This window comes from Hemitrygon akajei, chromosome 11 (assembly GCF_048418815.1).
Source record: "Hemitrygon akajei chromosome 11, sHemAka1.3, whole genome shotgun sequence".
In the NCBI taxonomy this organism is placed as follows: Eukaryota; Metazoa; Chordata; class Chondrichthyes; order Myliobatiformes; family Dasyatidae; genus Hemitrygon; species Hemitrygon akajei.
In genome coordinates this window covers 4674546-4695037 of record NC_133134.1, presented here as the reverse complement: position 1 = coordinate 4695037, position 20492 = coordinate 4674546, and the positions used below count along the sequence as shown (strand labels likewise).

Genomic DNA, 20492 nt, shown 5'->3' with positions numbered 1-20492 from the left:
TAACATCCATCAGTTCTGTTAATGGTGTACACTGCAGCACCTTAGCACCACACTCCATCCACTACCCAATCAAGTGGGCTGCTTTACTGTGGATGGTGTTGAGCGTCTTAAACATTGGTGGAGTTGCATTCAGCCAGGCAAGTGGAGAGTGTCATAGAGAAAGCTGAATGGCTCTGCCTCTATGGATGGTAGTTGTCAGCATTTGCTTGAGTGTTATCTTGGTCTTGCTGCAACAAGAATACACTGATGAGCTGTGAATGGGATTGAACATCAGAGTCTATCCCTGTTTCGTAGCTTATGATTGAAGGAAAGTCATTGATGAAGCAGCTGAAGAGGTTGTGTTTAGTACACTAGCCTGTGGATCTCCTACAATGATGTCCTGGGACTGAGGTGATTGACCTCCAACTATTGCACCTATCTTGTGTGTAATGCTTGACACCTCCACTGGAGTGTTTTCTCATTTGATATTGAGGGCTGTTGCTCTGCATACCTCAGGATTTCATTCATACATCACAGAATTGTGTCCTTCAGTCCACAAAGTCCATACAAACTGGGGAAAAAAATGCTTACACTAACATTTTATTTTCCTCATCTACTTCATACATGTGTATACTGTCAAATGAAATAATATTTCTTTGGAATAAAGTGCACAGCACATTACATATAACGCACACAACACAAAGTCATATAGCCATTAATAAATAACAAGGTACGTGAACAACACAATTTAAAAGCAAACAGTATAACGCTACTGATACTTTAAATGTGGTGAGACATGTGTTGGCAGGGAGTTCAGTAGTCATAGGATGGAGGACAGCTTCTTCCATGTCATAACTGTCCTTGTCCTAATGCTACGGTACCTCCTGCCTTATGGTAGGTGGTCAAAGAAACCTCAACACTCTCCAAATGATTTACAATGGCCAATTAACCCAAGAGTATCTCAGTTTATGGGATGTGAGAGGAGATCCATGCAGTCACGAGGAGAACAGGCAAATTCTACAGAGATGTCTGTGTGGATCTTCTGTCATGGTAGATGTGAGGCAAGAGTGTGCCTACTGTGCCCTTCTGCTGCTGTTAGGGTTGATTTATAAATGTGTCCCAATTTAGAGACATTTAATGCCATTTTGAGTTGTAGAGTTTGATTTCTGTTGATGGCAGTTTTAATTCTATAGGAGGTGGTTTAATGTATTATTCGATGGGATACAACTTTCTGTCATAGTCCTTGGTTAGATTTAACCAAGGCACAAATACACATTTGTCTCACCTGAGTAAAACTGTTCACTTATTTGAGAGTTTTGTTTATCAATTGCAGCTTTGTGCCTTTTGATTTTAAAATTTGCACAATGATTATCAAGACATGTAATCCGCAAATAACATGAGATATTGGCACTGTGCATAATTTAAAGTTACATTAATTAGTCAATTCTAATATTTTATACTGTCTTTATATTTAAATTAGAACTACAGAAATTTAACTGTTAATTTCAGTTTTGAATTTTGAGACCTTGTGGAAAAACTTGGAGTGGGTGGTCTGCATAATGGTATGTGTCAGAAAGTAATTAGAAATGTGAATTGCTTTGGAACAGCTGGAGGATGTGAAATAAGTATATAAATGTTCATTCTTTTTCTTTGGGTTGCAACTAATTGTGCAGGAGCTACTTTTTCCTGGTTTGTAAGTAGACTGGTTACTTCTCCTGTGTTTATATTCACACAAGATTGGGAAAGTATGGACTTTTTCTTTCATTATGTGAAGTATTTGTGTGTTCAGTTCTTTTGGATTTATGTACCAAATTTGTTTGCACCTGATCCTTAACACTTCATATGATCTTTGTGGAATAGGTCAGGTAGTTGAAAATTGAGGATTCATTTGTATTTCACCACAATCTGTAACCTTGTATTTCTTACTCCACCACTATCAAACATCCAGTGCAACCCAGGTTCAACAAGGAGATCAGAAGGGCATACTGGGAGTATTACCAGGCTGATCTAAATGCTGAGATCTCAAGCTGCTGCAGTATAAGTGTCATGGAATTGTTACAACATAGGGGAAAAGTTATTTGGCTCATCCATTCCATACTAGCGTTCTGTTGAGCAGTCTAATCACTCCCTACTCCTCTCCTGTGGCCCTGCAGGTCATTTTCTTTTAAATCTGTACTCTGTTCTATTCCATTTTGACAGTCCTGATTGACTGTTTTCACCACCCTTGTTGGTAATTAGTTAAAGTCAAAGTAATGTCTGTAATTTTGTTTACCTAAACAAGATATTCTGCAAATGCTGAAAAACCCAATTAATGTTGAAAGAACGTAGCAGTTCAGGCAGCATCTTATGGATAGGAATAAAGAGTCAACATTTCCGGCCAAGACATGATGAAGGGTCTTTGTCCAAAACATTGATTATTCCTTTGCTTAGATACTGCTTGACCTGATGAGTTCCTCCAGCATTTGGTGTGTGTTGCTTACTGGTGTTTCTCTGAAGGCTCCTTTTCTCTTTTACACGATTTTGTGCCTCTTGACTTTGAGCTATTCACCAATAAGATCAGCTTGTATTTACCATATTAATTGATCCAGACTTTGTGCATTTCAGTCAGATTGCAACACTCTGGAGAGTTAGGCCAGCTTCACCACTGAAATCTCATATCACTGAATCCATTCCTGTAAACTCTTCTATACACTCTCTAGACTTTCACATTCTTTCTAAACTATGGCAATGAGAATTAGATACCATATTCCAGTTATGGCTTGGATTATAAAATTTAAATTTCTAAAATCCATTCATAGTGTGTTCTACCACTTTCAGAGACTTGTACATAATCATACTTGGTTCCTCTGTTCCTGCATAGCAACCAGCCGTTTTATCTATATTGTGTAGCTCTTTCTATCCAAAAGTCTCATTTTACATGATTGTTTTATCTGCCTGTCTGTACATTTTTTCAGCACTTTTATTGCTTGCTGTTATCAAGATATTTTAACCAGAGCACCCAATATATGCAAATATTAAAATACAATCAGAAACAGAGGTCCTGCCTAAGGTGGTTAGAAAAATGAATATGACTGACTTGAGGAGAAATCAGTTAATACTCAGTTCTCAAGAACAGAACTCCGTACCCCAATGGCTGCTTGGACATTTTCCAAATTGGCTGCCCCCACTATTAACAGATCAGAGCAAAGCTCTGCAAGCCTTGAATTACCCAGTGATGAAGAATGACAGGTTCAGCTGTTCATTAGATATGCAGATTTGAAGAATATCCCAAACTACTGTGGTAGTGGAGGCCGGTGCATGCAATGATCATTGAGTCAATGATGGATCAAGTTCCATTCCTCCACATGTCCCTGTCAACCATTTTCTCACATGCTTACCTATATTGACCATAATTCAAAGCAGCAAATTGATCTACCAACCAGCATCTTTGAGTTGTAGGAGAAAACTAGAGGACCTGGGGAAACATGTATTCAGTAGTTAGTCAAACTCCACACTGGTGGTATTATGGGTTAGGCTTAAACTCTGGTCTCTGGAGCTGTGCAGCAAATGCAAGCCAAAGATGAGGCTGAAATGTTTTCAGCCCTCTTCAAAAACTGAATGCTCACCTGTGCTTCCTCTTGGTTTCATCACCAAGGATGTTCTTCACTTGAATCAATTTGTACCACGTGAAATTGACATTGATACAACTGAACATGGCATTGTCTTTGGAACAACCCAGATGTGTACTGAAGATCTTAGCATGCAAGTTTACCTCATCCCTGTTCATTGAATCATACAAGGAAAGATTGTTGTGGTTGTTGGAGGTCATTATTCCTTCCATCACATGTTCCAAATTGAGGATGATTCCTGATGATTAAGTTCAGCTCCATCAGCAGCAGTTCAGAAAATGAAACCAGCCATACTGTACACAGTAAGATCCAACACGTGGGCATTGGGTTGTTAAGTGGCAAGTAACATTCATGCTCCATAAATACCAGACACCACATCCAACAAGAATATTTATTCATGTCCCTTGGTATTCAAGATTGTTTAATGTAATTTCCGGACCACGAGTGTGAAGCCGAGCAAAATTATTACTCCGGATCCAATGCAACATAAGAAACACAATAAGATAGAGAACATGATAATTAAAGAAAACAATAAATAATAATACACGAGATAGCTTATATACATAGATTGTATAAAAGTGACACTAGGTACAGAAGTGTCTGTACATAAGTGATCCTGGCAAGAAATGATAGTGTAGTGGGGGTGGAGCTGATCAGCCTTACTGTACTGCTGGTGGTCCTGATGTGGATGTCCACTTAAATCACTGGGTTTAATTGTGTAGCACACTAATCAGCAACTCTACCGTCTGAAATAGGAGGAAGGGTAAAGGCAAGGAATTATGGACTAATAAGCTTCGCAGAGTCATACAGCATTGATACAGGCCATAAGTCCACCATGTCCAGTCTGACCACTGGGCACCCATTCAGGTTACTCACATCTTCCAGAGCTTGCCCATTGACCTCTATGCCCAGGTGATTCCAAGTGTCCATCTACATGCTTATGTGCCATCAGCGACTCTATTTCTCAGTTGTGTATTGGCCACTTGCTGGGTAATCCCCTTCAGATCCCTTCTAAAACTCTTGCCTTATCCTAAATCAATTTCCTCTAGTTTTGGCTACCTCTGATATGGGGGAAGAAGTTTTCTGTAGTTTACCTTATCCATTTTCCTAACTTTATATGCTGTAAATCAATCATATTCCCTCTTATCCTCTTCTGCTCCAAAGAGAAACTCTCAAGTCACTGCTGATAACTAAAAAAACATCCTGGTGAATCTTTTGTGCACATTCTCCACTACCTTCTCTTTCCAATAATGCAAGAAATGCTAGAATCTGTAATAACCAAAGACTTGGTGAGCAATGGGATTGAGCTAAGTCACCATGAATTTTTTGCAGATGTGTGTTTAGTATAATATCAGTGCATATGATCTGAAGGCTTTCTATAAGTCTTGCATAAAAGTTTAATGTGCAGAATTAAAGTACTTGCCTTTGGGTAATAAGCTTTATTGTGAACACCACAAAAGGTTGCAGAGATGCTGTGATAAAAAATGAAGAGTTCTCAAATGATAAATTGAAAGAAGGGCAAGTGCAATTAGATTAGGGTGTCCTCATGCAACACTTGCTGAATGCAAGCAGTTAGGAAGGCAAAGGATATATTGGCCTTCATTGCAAGGGAATTTGCATACAAAAGCAGGGCTATCTTGCAGATCTATATGGTCTTGGGTTAGACGTGATCTGAAGCTTTGTGTGCAGTTTTAGTTTCTATCTGAGGAAGGACCCCTTGCCTTGGAAGGGAGTACAACAAAGGTTTACTGGACTCGTTCCTGGGATGGCAGGAGAAAGAGGATTGATTAGGACTACTAATGGGAGCTTGAGAGAATGAGAAGTGGTGTCGCAGAAATCAATGAAGTTCCACAGGACTAGGTACAGGAGGATATTCCCACAAGCTGGAGAGTCCAAAGTCAGGGACATAGCCTCAGAATACAGACTATGCCATTGGCAATCATTGAGGTTACAGCAATAAAACAAGCCCTTTGATGCAACTCATCCACACCAACCAAGTGCTTGCTTAAGCTAGTCCTATTTGCCTGTGTTTATTCCATATCCTTCTGACCCTTTCCAACCATGTACCGTAGATTCCGGATTTTAAGCCGCTACTTTTTTCCCACATTTTGAACAGCTTTGAACTTTGCGGCCTATAATCCGGAGCGGCTAATGCATGATTTTTTTTCATGCCGCCTCGTAAACATTTTGCCTCATAACAGTAGACCAATAAAATTGATGAGTAGTTCACAGAGGTCCAATGAAATTGTACGATAAATCAAGCGCACTTTCACAATTAAATTATTGTAAATCAGTCATTTGTACTCACCCTCATCAACATGGAAAACACTCGAAGCATTGTGCTGCCTTATGGCATACTTAGTTTATAATATTTTCGCTTAGTAATTCATTTTCTAGTTAAAGTTAGAAGAGTTTTAACTATATTTGTTTTCTGTACTACATCGCGGGATGCTATGACGTCACACCCGGTTTCGTGGTGTCTTGTGGGAAAATGCCGGTTTGCGATAAACGGAAAGGAGGGGGGGAGCGCATTACGTGAGCGGCTTTGGATCTGAGCGAACGCTGCTTTTAAATGCCGTTTGCGATAAACGGAAAGGAGGGGGGGAGCGCATTACGCGAGCGGCTTTGGATCTGAGCGAACGCTGCTTTTAAGTTAAAGGTGATCAATAACTTTTCCTGGTAGGCTGTAGTATATATATTTTTTACCAGTCGTTAGGAGATATTGGAATGTTGTTCAGTAAAGAAGTATACGCAACGTATTTAAAAGTAGCCGCGTTACGGGCACGGTTCGAAAAAAAGCATTTGCAATATGTATTTGTTTTTGTTACCATATGGATTTAATTAAAAGTTAAAAAATCCTCACGTGTAATATCTTTCTGTGTAAATATCTCATATTACAACGTGGGACACCTGCGGCCGAAAATCCGGTGCGGCCTAAAATCTGGTGCGGCCTTTACAATAAAAAAATTGATTTTATTTCTAAAATTAGAGCCAGCGGCTTTTAATCAGGTGCGCTCTGTAGTCCGGAATCTACGGTACTTGTCCAAATGTCTTGAGGCATAGTAATTTTACCCACTTACTCTGGCAGCTCATTCTACATACCCACCGCAGATGAGAAGGTTGTCCCACAAGTTAACTTCAAACCTTCCTTCTCTCAACTTAATCTATGCCCTCTAGTTCTAGACTCCCCTACTCTTGGGGGGTGGGTGGGGGGAAGAGGCTGTGATCATACATCTTATCTATGCCCTTCATGATTATATATACCTCAATAAGGTCACCCCTTGCCCCCCGCGCTCCAGGTGCAAAAAGCCACAACCTGTCCATTTATTCCTTGGAAGCTGAGCCCTCGAGTCCCAGTCATCTTGTGAATCCTTTCTGACCCTCTCCTGCTTAATGCCATAATACTTATAGCCAGGTGACCAGATATATGCGCATATAGTACTCCATTATCTCGTACAGTTGTATTTGGAGCCAAGGGAAGTAGAACTTTCTTCACCCCGTGGGTGATGAACCTATGAAATTCTCTGTCATAGTAGGATGTGGAGCTTTCGGAGATGGTGCAGAACAGGTTTACCAGAATGCTGCATGTATTAGTGCATTAAGGAGAGGTTGGATAAATTCTGGTTTATATATTTTTATTCATTGAGATAACAATGGAGGTCAGCGGGAGACGCTCATGGAGTGAGTACTGTTTCAGATCCGCTCCATAACCTTTACTTTTTTTAACCTTTGATCACCCTTATTCAACTTATTGTTACCTACACCAAAAGATTTTTGCTACTTCCTCGGGCTTATCATTAAGATTTTATTGTGAATTTTGGAAGATATGCAAACAGAAATGGCTCTTAGATCCAAAGGACGAGAACCGGGGCGAAACCCGAACGGTAATGGAAAGAAGCCAGCTCAACCGCAACGCACTGAGTTAACTTATGAACTGCTTATGGAGCTTTTGGATAAAAAATTTGAGGAACAACATCAGGCTTTTCAACGAGATATAAAGGCTTTTCAAGATTATATGGTTAAGACGGATTCAGTAATTAACCAGCAGCAAGCGCTTACCACATCGCTGCAAGAAGAAGCTCGGAAACGAGATTTGACAATTGAAAAATTGCAACAGGATTTAATTTCGACTATTAAACTGGTGGAGACACTTAAAGCCAAGAGTGTCGATTTGGAGAATCGGTCCAGAAGACAGAACCTACGCATACTTGGTCTCCCAGACGGCATAGAACAAGGCGATCCTTCGAAATACTTTGCTCAATTTCTAAAAGATGCGTTTCCGTCGGTTTTTCCAGTAAACCCTCCGCTACTTGACCGAGCACATAGAATTTGGAGTCGTTCACCGACGGTTTCAGATAAGCCCCCGGTGGTAATCGTCCGATTTCATTACGTACACGACAAAGAACAACTCATTCGTGAAGCTCGAAGGGCTGGGATGATTAAATTTCGTGATTATTGCTTTTGTTTGGTGCAAGATTTTAGCCCAGAAGTTATGAAAAAAAGGCTGCTTTTTAAACCTCTGATGTCTGAATGTTATGAGAAAAATCTAAAACCTGCGCTCTTATACCCGGCGAAGCTCAGGATCTCCCCCCCCGAATGCTCCGCGTAAAGTATTTTTGTCTACCTTTGAAGCGAAAAAGTATTTGGAGGAGAACTTCCCTACTGATACAGTTACTACTCTCCATTAAATGAGTGATTCTGATCGTGAAAGATGGTTTTCGATTTCTTAAACCAGGGTTAGTCTCTGGTTATTGGTGTAGGTTTATCCTATACTTCATATTTAAGTTAAAGTGTGTTTTCGTTATATTAATCGCTCTGTCTTATACACTTTAACTACTATACTATATTTTTGTCTATTATTTTTGTTCCCTTGAAGGTATATTTTTAACCTTTCGAAGTGAATTTTTTGTTTAATATCAAGATAATGGTTTTTTGCAAAGTATTGGTTTAGTTTAAGATGGCGTTATTGTTTCTTTTTTCGTCTTCCTATAATGCATCACTTATCATAGTTTAAATACTTCTTGATTTGTTTGGGTTATAACCCGATTTATAAACTTTTAGTGATTATATTCCCTTTTTCTTTACAACTCAGCATATTAAGAAGCGTAGTTTTTAGTACTGCGATCATAATTCTTAAAATTTGGGTGGTTTTTTTTATATATATCCTTTAAACACGGAGTGGTCTGCCGCTGATATGGGGGTAGAGTTAGTCTCATTTTTTCTTTTTTCTAGCCATATTTTGGCTTTTTTTCTTTTTCATGTGGGCTGGGGGTTGGTCTGTTTTCTTTTTAATTTTTCTCTTATCAATTTGTTTTAGTTTTTTTACTTGGGCTGTTCTTGAACTACAAATATGTCTACGATGTCGTCACTTCCGGGTCCGCTCTTTATTTTTGTTCCTCTTCCGGGTGCATGAGTTTATAACATGGTTAACCCTTTATATACCAAAGGGATGACTTTAGAAACATGGCTCAAACCATTAACTTTGTGTCTTGGAATACTAATGGATTAAACCATCCGATTAAACGAAAGAAGATTTTCAAAGTATTCCAAAGACTTAATGCTCATATTATTTTTGTACAAGAAACTCATGTGAGGAAGGAGGACAAATATCGCTTTTTTAGGTCTTGGCAGGGTCAACAGTATCATTCGAATTCGAATGCCAAAGTTAAGGGAGTTTCAATTTTTATTGACTCCTCTATTGCATTTGTTCAACATGATATCCTTTCGGATCCGAATGGTAGATTTTTTGTTAATTACGGGTTTACTCGGTAATAAAAAGGTTGCTATGGTTAATGTTTATGCCCCAAATGTGGATTGTCCTGATTTCTTTAAGTCCTTATTTACTTCTTTACCTAATTTAAATGAATATAAGTTAATAATGGGTGGTGACTTTAATTGTTGTCTAATTCCTTTGATGGACAAATCTACACCTATTCAGACTCTACCCAATAAGTCGGCCACTTGTATTAACTCCTTTTTGACTGATAATGGGGTTTTTGACATTTGGAGATTTCGTCATCCTAATGACAAAGAGTTTTCTTTTTTCTCACATGTTTATCACTCCTATTCGAGAATTGATTATTTTTTTATTGACTCTTGTTTTATTCCATCGGTAATTGGTTGTAATTATGATATTATAGCTATTTCCGACCATGCTTCATTAAAACTTTCTATTAATTTTACGGATACAGCTTTAAGTGCTAGACAATGGCGATTTGACTCTATTAGAGTCATCCGACTCTATTAGAGCCGGACTTTATTAAATTTATGAAGGAACAGATCGATTTCTTCTTTTCAACTAATTCCACGGAGGATATCTCTTGCGGAATACTTTGGGACACTTTTAAAGCATATATACATGGACAGATTATCTCTTATTCTGCTGGTCTGAGAAAACGCATTAAGAAGGAAACTCTTTTATTGGTTGATAAAATTAAAGAGATTGACAAGAAATATTCGATTACTCCTAGCAAGGAGCTTTACAAACAAAGGGTTGAACTTCAAATGGAACATAGTTTATTACTTACGTCTCCGATTGAAAATCAATTAATGAAAACCAGATCTGATTTTTATATACATAGTGATAAATCGGGAAAACTGTTAGCTAGTCACCTGAAGAATGTTTCAGTTAAACGGCAAATCACTATGGTTCGTCAGCAGAACGGGGATTTGACAGTTAACCATGATGAGATAAATAAGTCTTTTCAAGACTTTTATACCTCCCTGTATCAATCTGAATTCCCTCAGGATCATAATACCATGTGTGATTTTCTTGGGAATTTGAATTTTCCAAAACTATCATCTGATGATCTTTCAGTAATAGATACTCCGTTTACGGATGCGGAAATTAAAGGGGTCATTTCCTCAATGAATTCTGGGAAAGCACCAGGTCCAGATGGGTACACAGTAGAATTTTTAAAATGTTTTTCTGCTACTCTATCTCCTTGGCTATGCAAGGTTTTTGAAGAAGCAATTAGATTGGGGAATTTGCCTCAATCTTTTTATAGAGCTTCCATTTCCTTAATACTGAAGAAAGATAAAGACCCTACTGATTGTGCATCTTATAGACCAATATCTTTATTGAATGTGGATTCTAAGATTTTTTCCAAGTTACTGGCTTCCAGGCTGGAGAAGGTACTACCCCAAATTATTTCGGAAGACCAAACCGGTTTTATTAAAAATCGCTATTCTTTTTTTAATGTTAGGAGATTATTGAATATTGTTTATACTCCTTCACACAATACTTCAGAATGTGTTATTTCATTAGATGCGGAGAAAGCATTTGATAGAGTTGAATGGCCTTACTTATTTTATGTGCTGGAGAAGTTTAACTTCAGTCCAACCTTTATTTCTTGGATTAAACTGATATATCAAACTCCAATAGCCTCGGTGTTTACTAATAATCAAAGATCTCAATTTTTTCGTTTATTTCGGGCACTAGACAAGGTTGTCCTCTTAGTCCATTACTATTTAACATCGCTTTAGAACCTTTGGCAATTGCCATCAGAGAATCACAGGATATTTTGGGTATTAATCGTGGAACAGATATTCATAAGGTATCTTTATACGCAGATGATTTATTATTATTCATCTCTAACCCTGAGAAATCTATTCCAGCAGTCTTATCATTGTTGGCTCAATTTAGTGAGTTTTCTGGGTATAAGTTAAATCTTAATAAGAGTGAATTGTTTCCTTTGAATAGACAGGTCTATTCAAATAGACTAATTTACCGTTTAAATTAGTTAAAGACTCTTTTACTTATTTAGGGATTAAAATTACAAAAAACCATAAAGAATTATTTAGGTTTAATTTTCTACCCTTAATTGATCAGATTAAAGGCTTGTTTACTAAGTGGTCACCATTATCTTTGTCTCTGATAGGTAGGATTAATGCTATTAAGATGGTTATTTTACCTAAATTTTTATATATTTTTCAAGTGGTACCAATTTTTATTCCGAAATCCTTTTTTACTAATGTTGATTCAAAAATTTCCTCATATATATGGCAGAATAAAAATCCCAGGTTAGGTAAAATATACTTACAGAAGACAAGGAAGGATGGTGGGTTGGCATTACCCAATTTCAGATTTTACTATTGGGCAGTTAATATTAGATATTTGATATGTTGGTTGAAAGAATGGGATGGTCCTTTTGGCCCTCATTGGGTGAGTTTGGAAACTAAATCGGTATCTGCTTATGCTCTGAGTTCTATTTTAGGGACATCTCTCCCTTTTGCTCTTTCTAAATTGCCGAATCGAATCGACAACCCGATAGTTAAATATACCTTACGTATATGGTTTCAATTTCGGAAATTTTTCGGGTTGACTCAATTCGTGTTAAATAGTCCTATTGTATCTAATTGTTTTTTCCACCCCTCAATTATAGATCAAGCTTTTTTGGCTTGGAAAACTAAGGGATTATTAAGATTTTCTGACTTATTTTTGGACAACTGTTTTATGTCTTTTGAGCAATTAGCAAATAAATATAATTTGCCTAGATTTCATTTTTTTAGATACTTACAGGTTAGGCATTTTTTAAGTACGGTACTTCCTTCATTCCCAAATTTTGTGTCTTCAGATATTTTGGAGAGTTTGTTTGAATTAAACCCTTTTCAAAAAGGGCTTATATCAAAACTTTATAATATAATTATGAAGATACGTTCAGTGCCCTTTGATAAGACCAAAAATGATTGGGAAAGAGAGCTTAATCTTATTATTCCTATTGAGAATTGGGATAGAATTCTTCAATTAGTTAATACATCATCTATATGTGCCAAACATTCATTAATACAATTTAAGGTTGTGCATAGGGCCCATATGTCCAAGGATAAATTAGCTCATTTTTATTCTCATATAAACCCTATTTGTGATAGATGTCAATCAGAAATCGCGTCTTTAACTCATATGTTTTGGTCATGTCCGATTTTGGAAAAATATTGGAAAGATATTTTTGATATTATTTCGGCGGTACTGAACATTGATTTACAACCGCATCCTATTACCGCAATTTTTGGTTTACCGATGATGGGCTCACTTCACTTATCTCCTTCTGCCTGTCGAATGATTGCTTTTCTCACTTTGATGGCTAGAAGATCTATTTTGTTGAATTGGAAGGAAATTAATCCTCCCACGGTATTTCATTGGCTTTCTCAAACTATGTTATGTCTAAATTTAGAAAAAATTAGAAGTGCTGTATTTGATACTTCTATTAAATTTGAAAAGATATGGAGACCATTTATTCAATATTTTCATATGATGTAATGGCCCTGTGCCAGGCTTATTGGTTTTTTCAGCTTTAATCGTATGCATGTTGAGAGGATCGGAGTTGACGACATTGATGTTTATGTATGCTTGTGAGATATTATGAACAGCCCTTTTTTTTCTTTTTTTTTTAGTTTTTTTTTAGTTTTTTCTTCCTTTTTTGTTTTTTTTCTTAGATATTAGATTAGTAGATTAGTTAACTTTCATATATAGATTTATATATTTTTTTCTCTTTTTTTTATATTATATATTATGGAATATCTAGACTTACCTTGTTCATATATACACTATATGGTTTATGTTTTGGGAAAGCTTACTTATACTGTATTCATTGTTTATGTATTCCTTCATGTGTAATGGGAGTTTATATGTTTGTAATCCATTATTAATATTTTAATTGTATTTTGTTCATAATATTTTTAATACTAATAAAAAGATTAAAAGAGAGAGATAACAATGCAGAACAGGCCCCTCTGGCCCAATGATCTTCATTGCCAAGCAACCCACTTATTTAACCCTAGCCTAATCACAGGACAATTTACAATGACGAATTAACCTACTAATGTCTTTGGACTGTGGGAGGAAACTGGAGCACCCGGTGGAAACCCACATGGTCACAGGAAGGACGACAAAACTTCTTACAGAGGACATCGGAATTGAACTCTTGAGCTCTGGCTCAAGCTGTAGTAATGTTAAGACATGGCCATAGTGGGGTGTGTCAGGAATGGACAGGAGGAGGAGTATAGGAAACTGATACAGGATATGGTGCAACTCAAACTACCTGCGTCTCAATATCACCAAGACCAAGGAGATGGTGGTGGACTTTAGGAGATCTAGGCCTCATATGGAGCCAGTGATCATTAATGGAGAATGTGTGGAGCAGGTTAAGACCTACAAGTATCTGGGAGTACAGTTAGACGAGAAGCTAGACTGGACTGCCAACACAGATGCCTTGTGCAGGAAGGCACAGAGTCGACTGTACTTCCTTAGAAGGTTGGCGTCATTCAATGTCTGTAGTGAGATGCTGAAGATGTTCTATAGGTCAGTTGTGGAGAGCGCCCTCTTCTTTGTGGTGGCGTGTTGGGGAGGCAGCATTAAGAAGAGGGACGCCTCACGTCTTAATAAGCTGGTAAGGAAGGCGGGCTCTGTCGTGGGCAAAGTACTGGAGAGTATAACATCGGTAGCTGAGCGAAGGGCGCTGAGTAGGCTACGGTCAATTATGGAAAACCCTGAACATCCTCTACATAGCACCATCCAGAGACAGAGAAGCAGTTTCAGCGACAGGTTGCTATCGATGCAATGCTCCTCAGACAGGATGAAGAGGTCAATACTCCTCAATGCCATTAGGCTTTACAATTCAACCGCCAGGAGTAAGATATGTTAAAGTGCCGGGGTTGATTGTATTTAATGTATTTAAGTAAACTACTTAAGAACTTTTTAAAAGCTATTAATGCTTTTTGAGAGAGTGATTTAGATGCATATCATATTTTTACTGAGTTAAGTATTGTATGTAATTAGTTTTGCTACAACAAGTGTATGGGACATTGGAAAAAATGTTGAATTTCCCCATGGGGATGAATAAAGTATCTATCTATCTATAAACCATTATTCTACCTTGGTGTCCCCTTGTTGTTTCTCTAGAGTGGTAGAGGTTGAGAGGAGACCTTTTGGAAATATATAAGAATATGAGAGGCATAGGTAGGGTAGACAGAAAGTATCTTTTTCCCAGGGTTGAAATGTCTACCTACTAAAGGGCACGGGTTTAAAGTGAGAAGGGGTAAGTTCCAAGAAGATGTTCATTATACAGAGTGGTAGGTGCCTGGAATGCACTGCCAAGGGTGATGGGTATGGAAGCAAATAGTCATAGAGCACTATAGCACAGAAACAGCCTGACAGCTGTCTGCCTAACTATTAATCTGTCTTAATCCCATACTTTAGAGACAGCTGTTAAATAGACATGTGAATGTGCAGAGAATAGAAGGATATGGACATTGTGCAGGTAGTTAGTTTAGTTATGTGTTTAATTGCTAGTTTAATTAGTTTGGGACAACTTTGTGGGTGGAAGACCTACTTTCTATATTGTTCCATGTTCTATAAATATATTAAAGGAGGAGGTAAATATAGTTCTCAATGCTTAAAAAGATCAAGGAATATGAGAAGAGGATGATTGGGCTTGAATGTTGAATGGTGGCGGAGAAAGGCCAAATGATCTGTTAATTTCAGTGTTTCTATGAATTTGCACCAAAAGGATATTAGATGTTTAGGAAGCTGGCTCACCAACAACCACTTCGTTGGCCACAACCCTAACTTCTGAGGACCTGGTGGAGATGCTTGTGATACAATTAGAAATGTACAATAAAAGCTGATTGTGCTGAAGTCCATATCCCAAGAATTAGATTAAAAACACCACAAAAGGTTGCAGAGATGCTGTGATAAAGCTCCCCCCTTTATCTGTGGAATTATTTCCCAGTGCCTCATTTTAAATTCAGGAATTGCCATTGTTCTCCAGGTTGTAGGCTGTAGAAACGAGTGCTTGTCTATTAATAACTCTCACAATCGTTCATGCTGTCAGAAGTGAAACTGTGTAAATGACCTCTATTTTACAGCTCTGTTGTCAAGCAAAGTTCCACAGCTACTTTTCTCATGATTTGCCTGCTTTAGTCTTCCTAATCTGACTATTCTATGACAATCTCTTCCTATTATTTTGATTTTTCTATGTATTAGTCAGCTTCTTATTCCAGCCCAGTGAGACCATGCTGCCATTTACACCATGTGACTAATTAACCTGCTAACCTGTTCGTGTTTGGAATGTTGGACGAAACCGGAGCATCCAGAGGAAACCCACATGGTCACAGGGAAAACATACAAACTCCTTACATACAACATCTGTATAGACAAGGAATACAGTACTGTGCGAGTCTTAGGCATGAGGGATGATTGATAAGTTCGTGGCCTAAGGTAGAAGGGGTCAATTTTAGAAAACCTAGCACATTTATTTTTCAACATAGTCCCCTCTGATGTTTACACCTTTAGTCCAGCGGTCATGGAGCATACGGATCTTGGACCTCCAGAAAGTGTCCACAGCGTGGGTGATTGTTAAATTTGTGACCTAAGGTAGAAGGAGATGAGTTATACAGTTCTCGTTACATGCACTGAGTGATTATGCAGAAAGTTTGAAGTTAATAACTCATTAGGGGTGATTGATAAGTTCGTGGCCTAAGGTAGAAGGAGATACGTTATTAACTTCAAACTTCCTTAATAATCACTCAGAACTGAACTGCATGTGCATATAACAAGAGCTATATAACTCATCTCCTTAGGCCACAAACTTATAAATCACCCCTGCTGTGGACTATTTCTGGACTAAGTATGTAAATGTAGGAGGGGACTATGTTGAAAAGTAAATGTGCAATGATATATATGTACAATGGCTGAAATACATCTTATGGAAATGTTTGATGATGAACTTCAATTAAAAAAATTACAAAAAAAGAAAAGTAAATGTGCTAGGTTTTCTAAAATTGACTCCTTTTACCTTAGGCCACAAACTTATCAATCACCCCTCGTATTTATAGCCAGGGTTACCAAAGACTTTTGCACAGTTCTATATTTGTTAATGTGAAGCAGAGAGCAAGTTTGTAAATCTGGTGGGAGTAAAGGATGTTGGGAATAGCAATGGTGGAGCACTACTGGAGTGGTGTGGGACAGGTGGCAGAGGAGGAGTGCCTGGGGTGGGGTTGGCATGGGTGTAGCCACACCTAGCTCTGAGATATCAGGCAACGACATTTGATTCCAAACAATCAGTTTATTGATCATTACAAAACGTGTCTCTGATGCTTCTAGCTCCCTCACTGTTCCCACTTTCAGTCCACAATAGAGACCCATATCAGAATCATGTTTATCATCACTCGCATATGGCATGAAATTTGTTTTTTTTTGTGGCAGCAGTACAATGCAATACATAAAATTACTACAATACTGTGCAAAAGTTGTAGGCATCCTAGCTATATATATGTGTCTTAAGTTTTTTGCACAGTACTGGATGGAAACATTCTTTTCAGTGCAGTTTTCCAGGACGGATTAGAAGTGTTTACAACTGAGCTGTATTGAACATAAATGATGAAAGGCTTAGGAAGGGACAGTGCTGAACAGTATATGGACATGACAAAATGTGGTATTTAACAATAGGATTTACATTTGTTAGGATTTGATATTATAGATTGCTAATATCATTGCTTGCTTGCAGACCCAATTATGTGTGCATCAAGCATTTTGTACCTGGATCATCAGTGCCTCTCCCATCTGTTGTGCTCTGTGTTTGTGATGCCCTTGTATTAGATCTTATTAAACGCATACAGTATTTTTTATTTTTGTTTCTTTCCCCCCAATAGGTTGTGAACAATGCATCAGAGAAGACGTTTGCCAGTGCCACTTTCAGTTCACTCCTTGATGTCATTCTCTCCACCATAGTCTTCCTCTTTCTCTCCATCACATGTTTCATGAAGCAGGGACTATGTACATCACCTCCGCATGCCTCTGTTGTGGTTTTTGTCCTTGCGATCCTGCTTCAAGTGCTTTCCTTGGTTATCTCCATCAGGTGAGGCAAGCATGCAGTGTGAAGGCTGTATGCAGTGAGGAAGGGCCTGTGCAGAACCCCAGCACCATCCATAAACCACCCTTTGTGTAAATGTCTCAATGCATTTGCTTTACAGTTCATCCATCAGGTGTTGGCTGAAGTTGAATGTGTATGTCTTTATCAAGGCTCTTAAAAAAAAAAAATTAACAATGGTAGGAACCCAAGTTACCACATGTCATTTTTGGAGCAGTTTGAATTTTCTGTCTGTGACAAATTAATACTGGAAGAAATTCCTTTCATGTTCAAAATCTGTATTTGGATAATTTGGCTCTGATTTAATTTCAATGTCTTGATTATTATGATTAATACAGTTGATGTAACATAGTTGCAATATTGAATTGTATGTTTTAAAAAAAGTCATCTAATGTTTACAATCACACGTTCAAGTTTAAGTTTGTCGTTCAATCATACATGAATACAGCTAAACAAAACAGCATTCCTTCGGCCAAGGTGCAAAACACAACACAAGGCATATGTAGCACATATGATAGCCGTAAACATAGTCACAAAAAAATAATAATCTAGCCCAAGTCCCTGAGTGCCATGTCCTGTAGGTTGATGGTGCATGGGATGTTGTTGACAAGAACAAGCCCACTGCAGTCTAATCATCACACGCTGGTGGCAGCCACAAACGACCACAGTCCCGCTTGTCCTCCACCAAGTGAACACTGGAGGGCAGCACCAATGGGAGAGTACAGCTTCCAATCCTGCATGGTTGTCTTCCACGCCTCACCGTCTCTGGTGTCTCCTCCTCTAGGCAGCTGCAACAAATGAGGGCCTGGTACGTGCAACAACCAAGGCCATGCAGCTACCCCACCGTTGGTCTTGCCAATGAAGCTGTGAACCAGACTTGCAGTATTGCACACCGTATTGTTCAGTGTTTCCTTTAATATCACACTGTATGGCCTGCCTGGTTTCAAAGATTCCCAGCAGATGTTACAGTGGATTTTTATTTGAGGTTAGGAAGAGACATGACCCAGTGAAGAAACAGTTTAATCCTGCACAAGCAAACATTTAACATTAGTGTTCGGATTACTTTGTAAGGATAAAACACATGTTTTGATACCATTTCACTTCCTTTCTGCACTTTGAGTTGTTGAATTACACACAAAGGAAATTTATAGCATAAAACTGCCTGAAACGAAGGAAGGTACAGGTGATCTGAATAAGGAATTGTAGGTGATGAATACCAGATGCCTAATTCACTCTCAAAGATGCTGAAGTCTTTTGTCAGCTTGTGACCTTGCATGAACAGGGTGCCCTTTACAAACACAACCTCCTATGGGGACCAGATGACAACATAATTTCCAGCCTTGAAGAACCTTAACATCCATGTGAGGGAGCTTAGACTTTGACAAATGCAATTATAAACTGTTGATAATTTCCAATGCAAAGCTTGCTAAATATTTTGCATGTTTTGTGGGCATGTTGACCTCTTTGGGGCAAGGTGGCACTCATCGATAATTCAAGTTCTTAGTAGGTGGTGATGTCAGATCATTGATTCTTTATGGTTCAACATTACCACCAGCAATATGATTGGAAATTCTTTATAGAATAACTGGTAAATATACTCCAGCCAGTTCCTAACAATTACATTGGACCACCCACGGCTGGAAAGTGAATGGGTTGGGGTTAAATTGGAATTCCCTTTCGAAGTACACGTTGTTCAATTTCCCCTCTGTTCCTCTAGCCCCAATCTCTCATGATCTTGGGTGACATAGAACACTATAGCACCATAAGGTTCTTCAGCCCACAATGTTGTGCTGACCTTAGAACCTATTCTAAGATCAATCTAACACTTGCCTCAATTTTTCTATCATTCATTTGCCTATCTAAGAGTTTATTACATTGGGGATATTTGTCTGCCTCTACCACCATCCCTGGCAGTGTGTTCCATGCACCTACTGCTCTGGCATTCCTCCTATACTTTCCTCTGATCACCTTAAAATCTGTCATGTTAGCCATTTCTACCCTGGGAAAATTTAAGGACTGTTATGTAGGAGTTTATTATACTGCGCCTTTTTACCTTGGTAGCTCAGGTTTTAGTGCAGGAATCTGGACAGTTTCCTTCTCCCCATGTAATGTCCAGATGTGGTCATTGGTTTTATGTTCAATTTGGAAAATCTGCCAGCAACTCTATTCTAGGAATGCGAGATATTGCAAAGATTAAAGAGCACCAACATAACATGCCCATGATGTTCAGCAGAACAGCACGAACAACAGCAATCAAGCAAGAGGACAACAACAACAAAAGCACATTTCCCATCTGTCACGATCCTTGACTATGCTTTGTAGGTCAATGTCCTTCATTGTTTGTATCCTCAGTTTGAGCTGGAACACAATTACATTCAACATCTCTAGACAACTACACTGATACTTTGTTTTGCCTGTTAGTCTGTAGGTCTCCATGGTTCTACATCAGCTCCATTTAAACATTAGCTGCTTAGAGTTGGTAATCTAGAGTTAGTTTGGTATAACTGCTTCCATGAATTGCCTTTTTGTTCTAATCTCTGTTCACTGTTTTGTTGTAGAATGGCGTTCTACCTGGATGAGGTGATGCCATGCACCAAAAGATTGATGAGGGCAATCTCAGGCTGGCTGCCTCGACATTTTGTTGGAGCCATTCTCATCTCTCTCCCTGCTGTTGCTGTGTTTTCCCATTTCACTTGTGAATTTAAAACCAATGTAAATGTGAGTATTCATGCATCACCAAAATGCAAAGATTCAGAAAAGAAGTCCATTTTTGACTAAAGTATCCTTCATTCCACTTGAAAGTTTTGCCATGTTGGGTTATTTGGGAAGTTCTGAGGAAATGAGTGATGGAAATGCTTTCAGTAGTAACTCTGAAAGCATTGGAGAAATGCTCAAAAGTTTGCAGAATCTTAACAACCTGAAGCATCTTGTCTGTTACCTCAGATAATTCAGCAGAGCCTGTGAATTCAAATTCACTTATCATTCAACTGTACATAAATACCCATGAATACAGCCAAATGAAACAGCATTTCTCTGG

At 38.3% G+C, this 20492-nt stretch overlaps 1 protein-coding gene across 1 annotated transcript in view; it reads left to right on the top strand.

The window, feature by feature from the left end:
- Nucleotides 1-20492, top strand: part of adcy9 (adenylate cyclase 9) — a 129441-nt gene that overhangs the window by 97612 nt on the left and 11337 nt on the right. Inside the window, exons 6-7 of the mRNA XM_073060087.1 lie at nt 17238-17443; nt 20014-20173. Of these exons, the coding sequence (XP_072916188.1) occupies nt 17238-17443; nt 20014-20173 (366 nt within the window). The remainder of the gene's footprint in view (nt 1-17237; nt 17444-20013; nt 20174-20492) is intronic.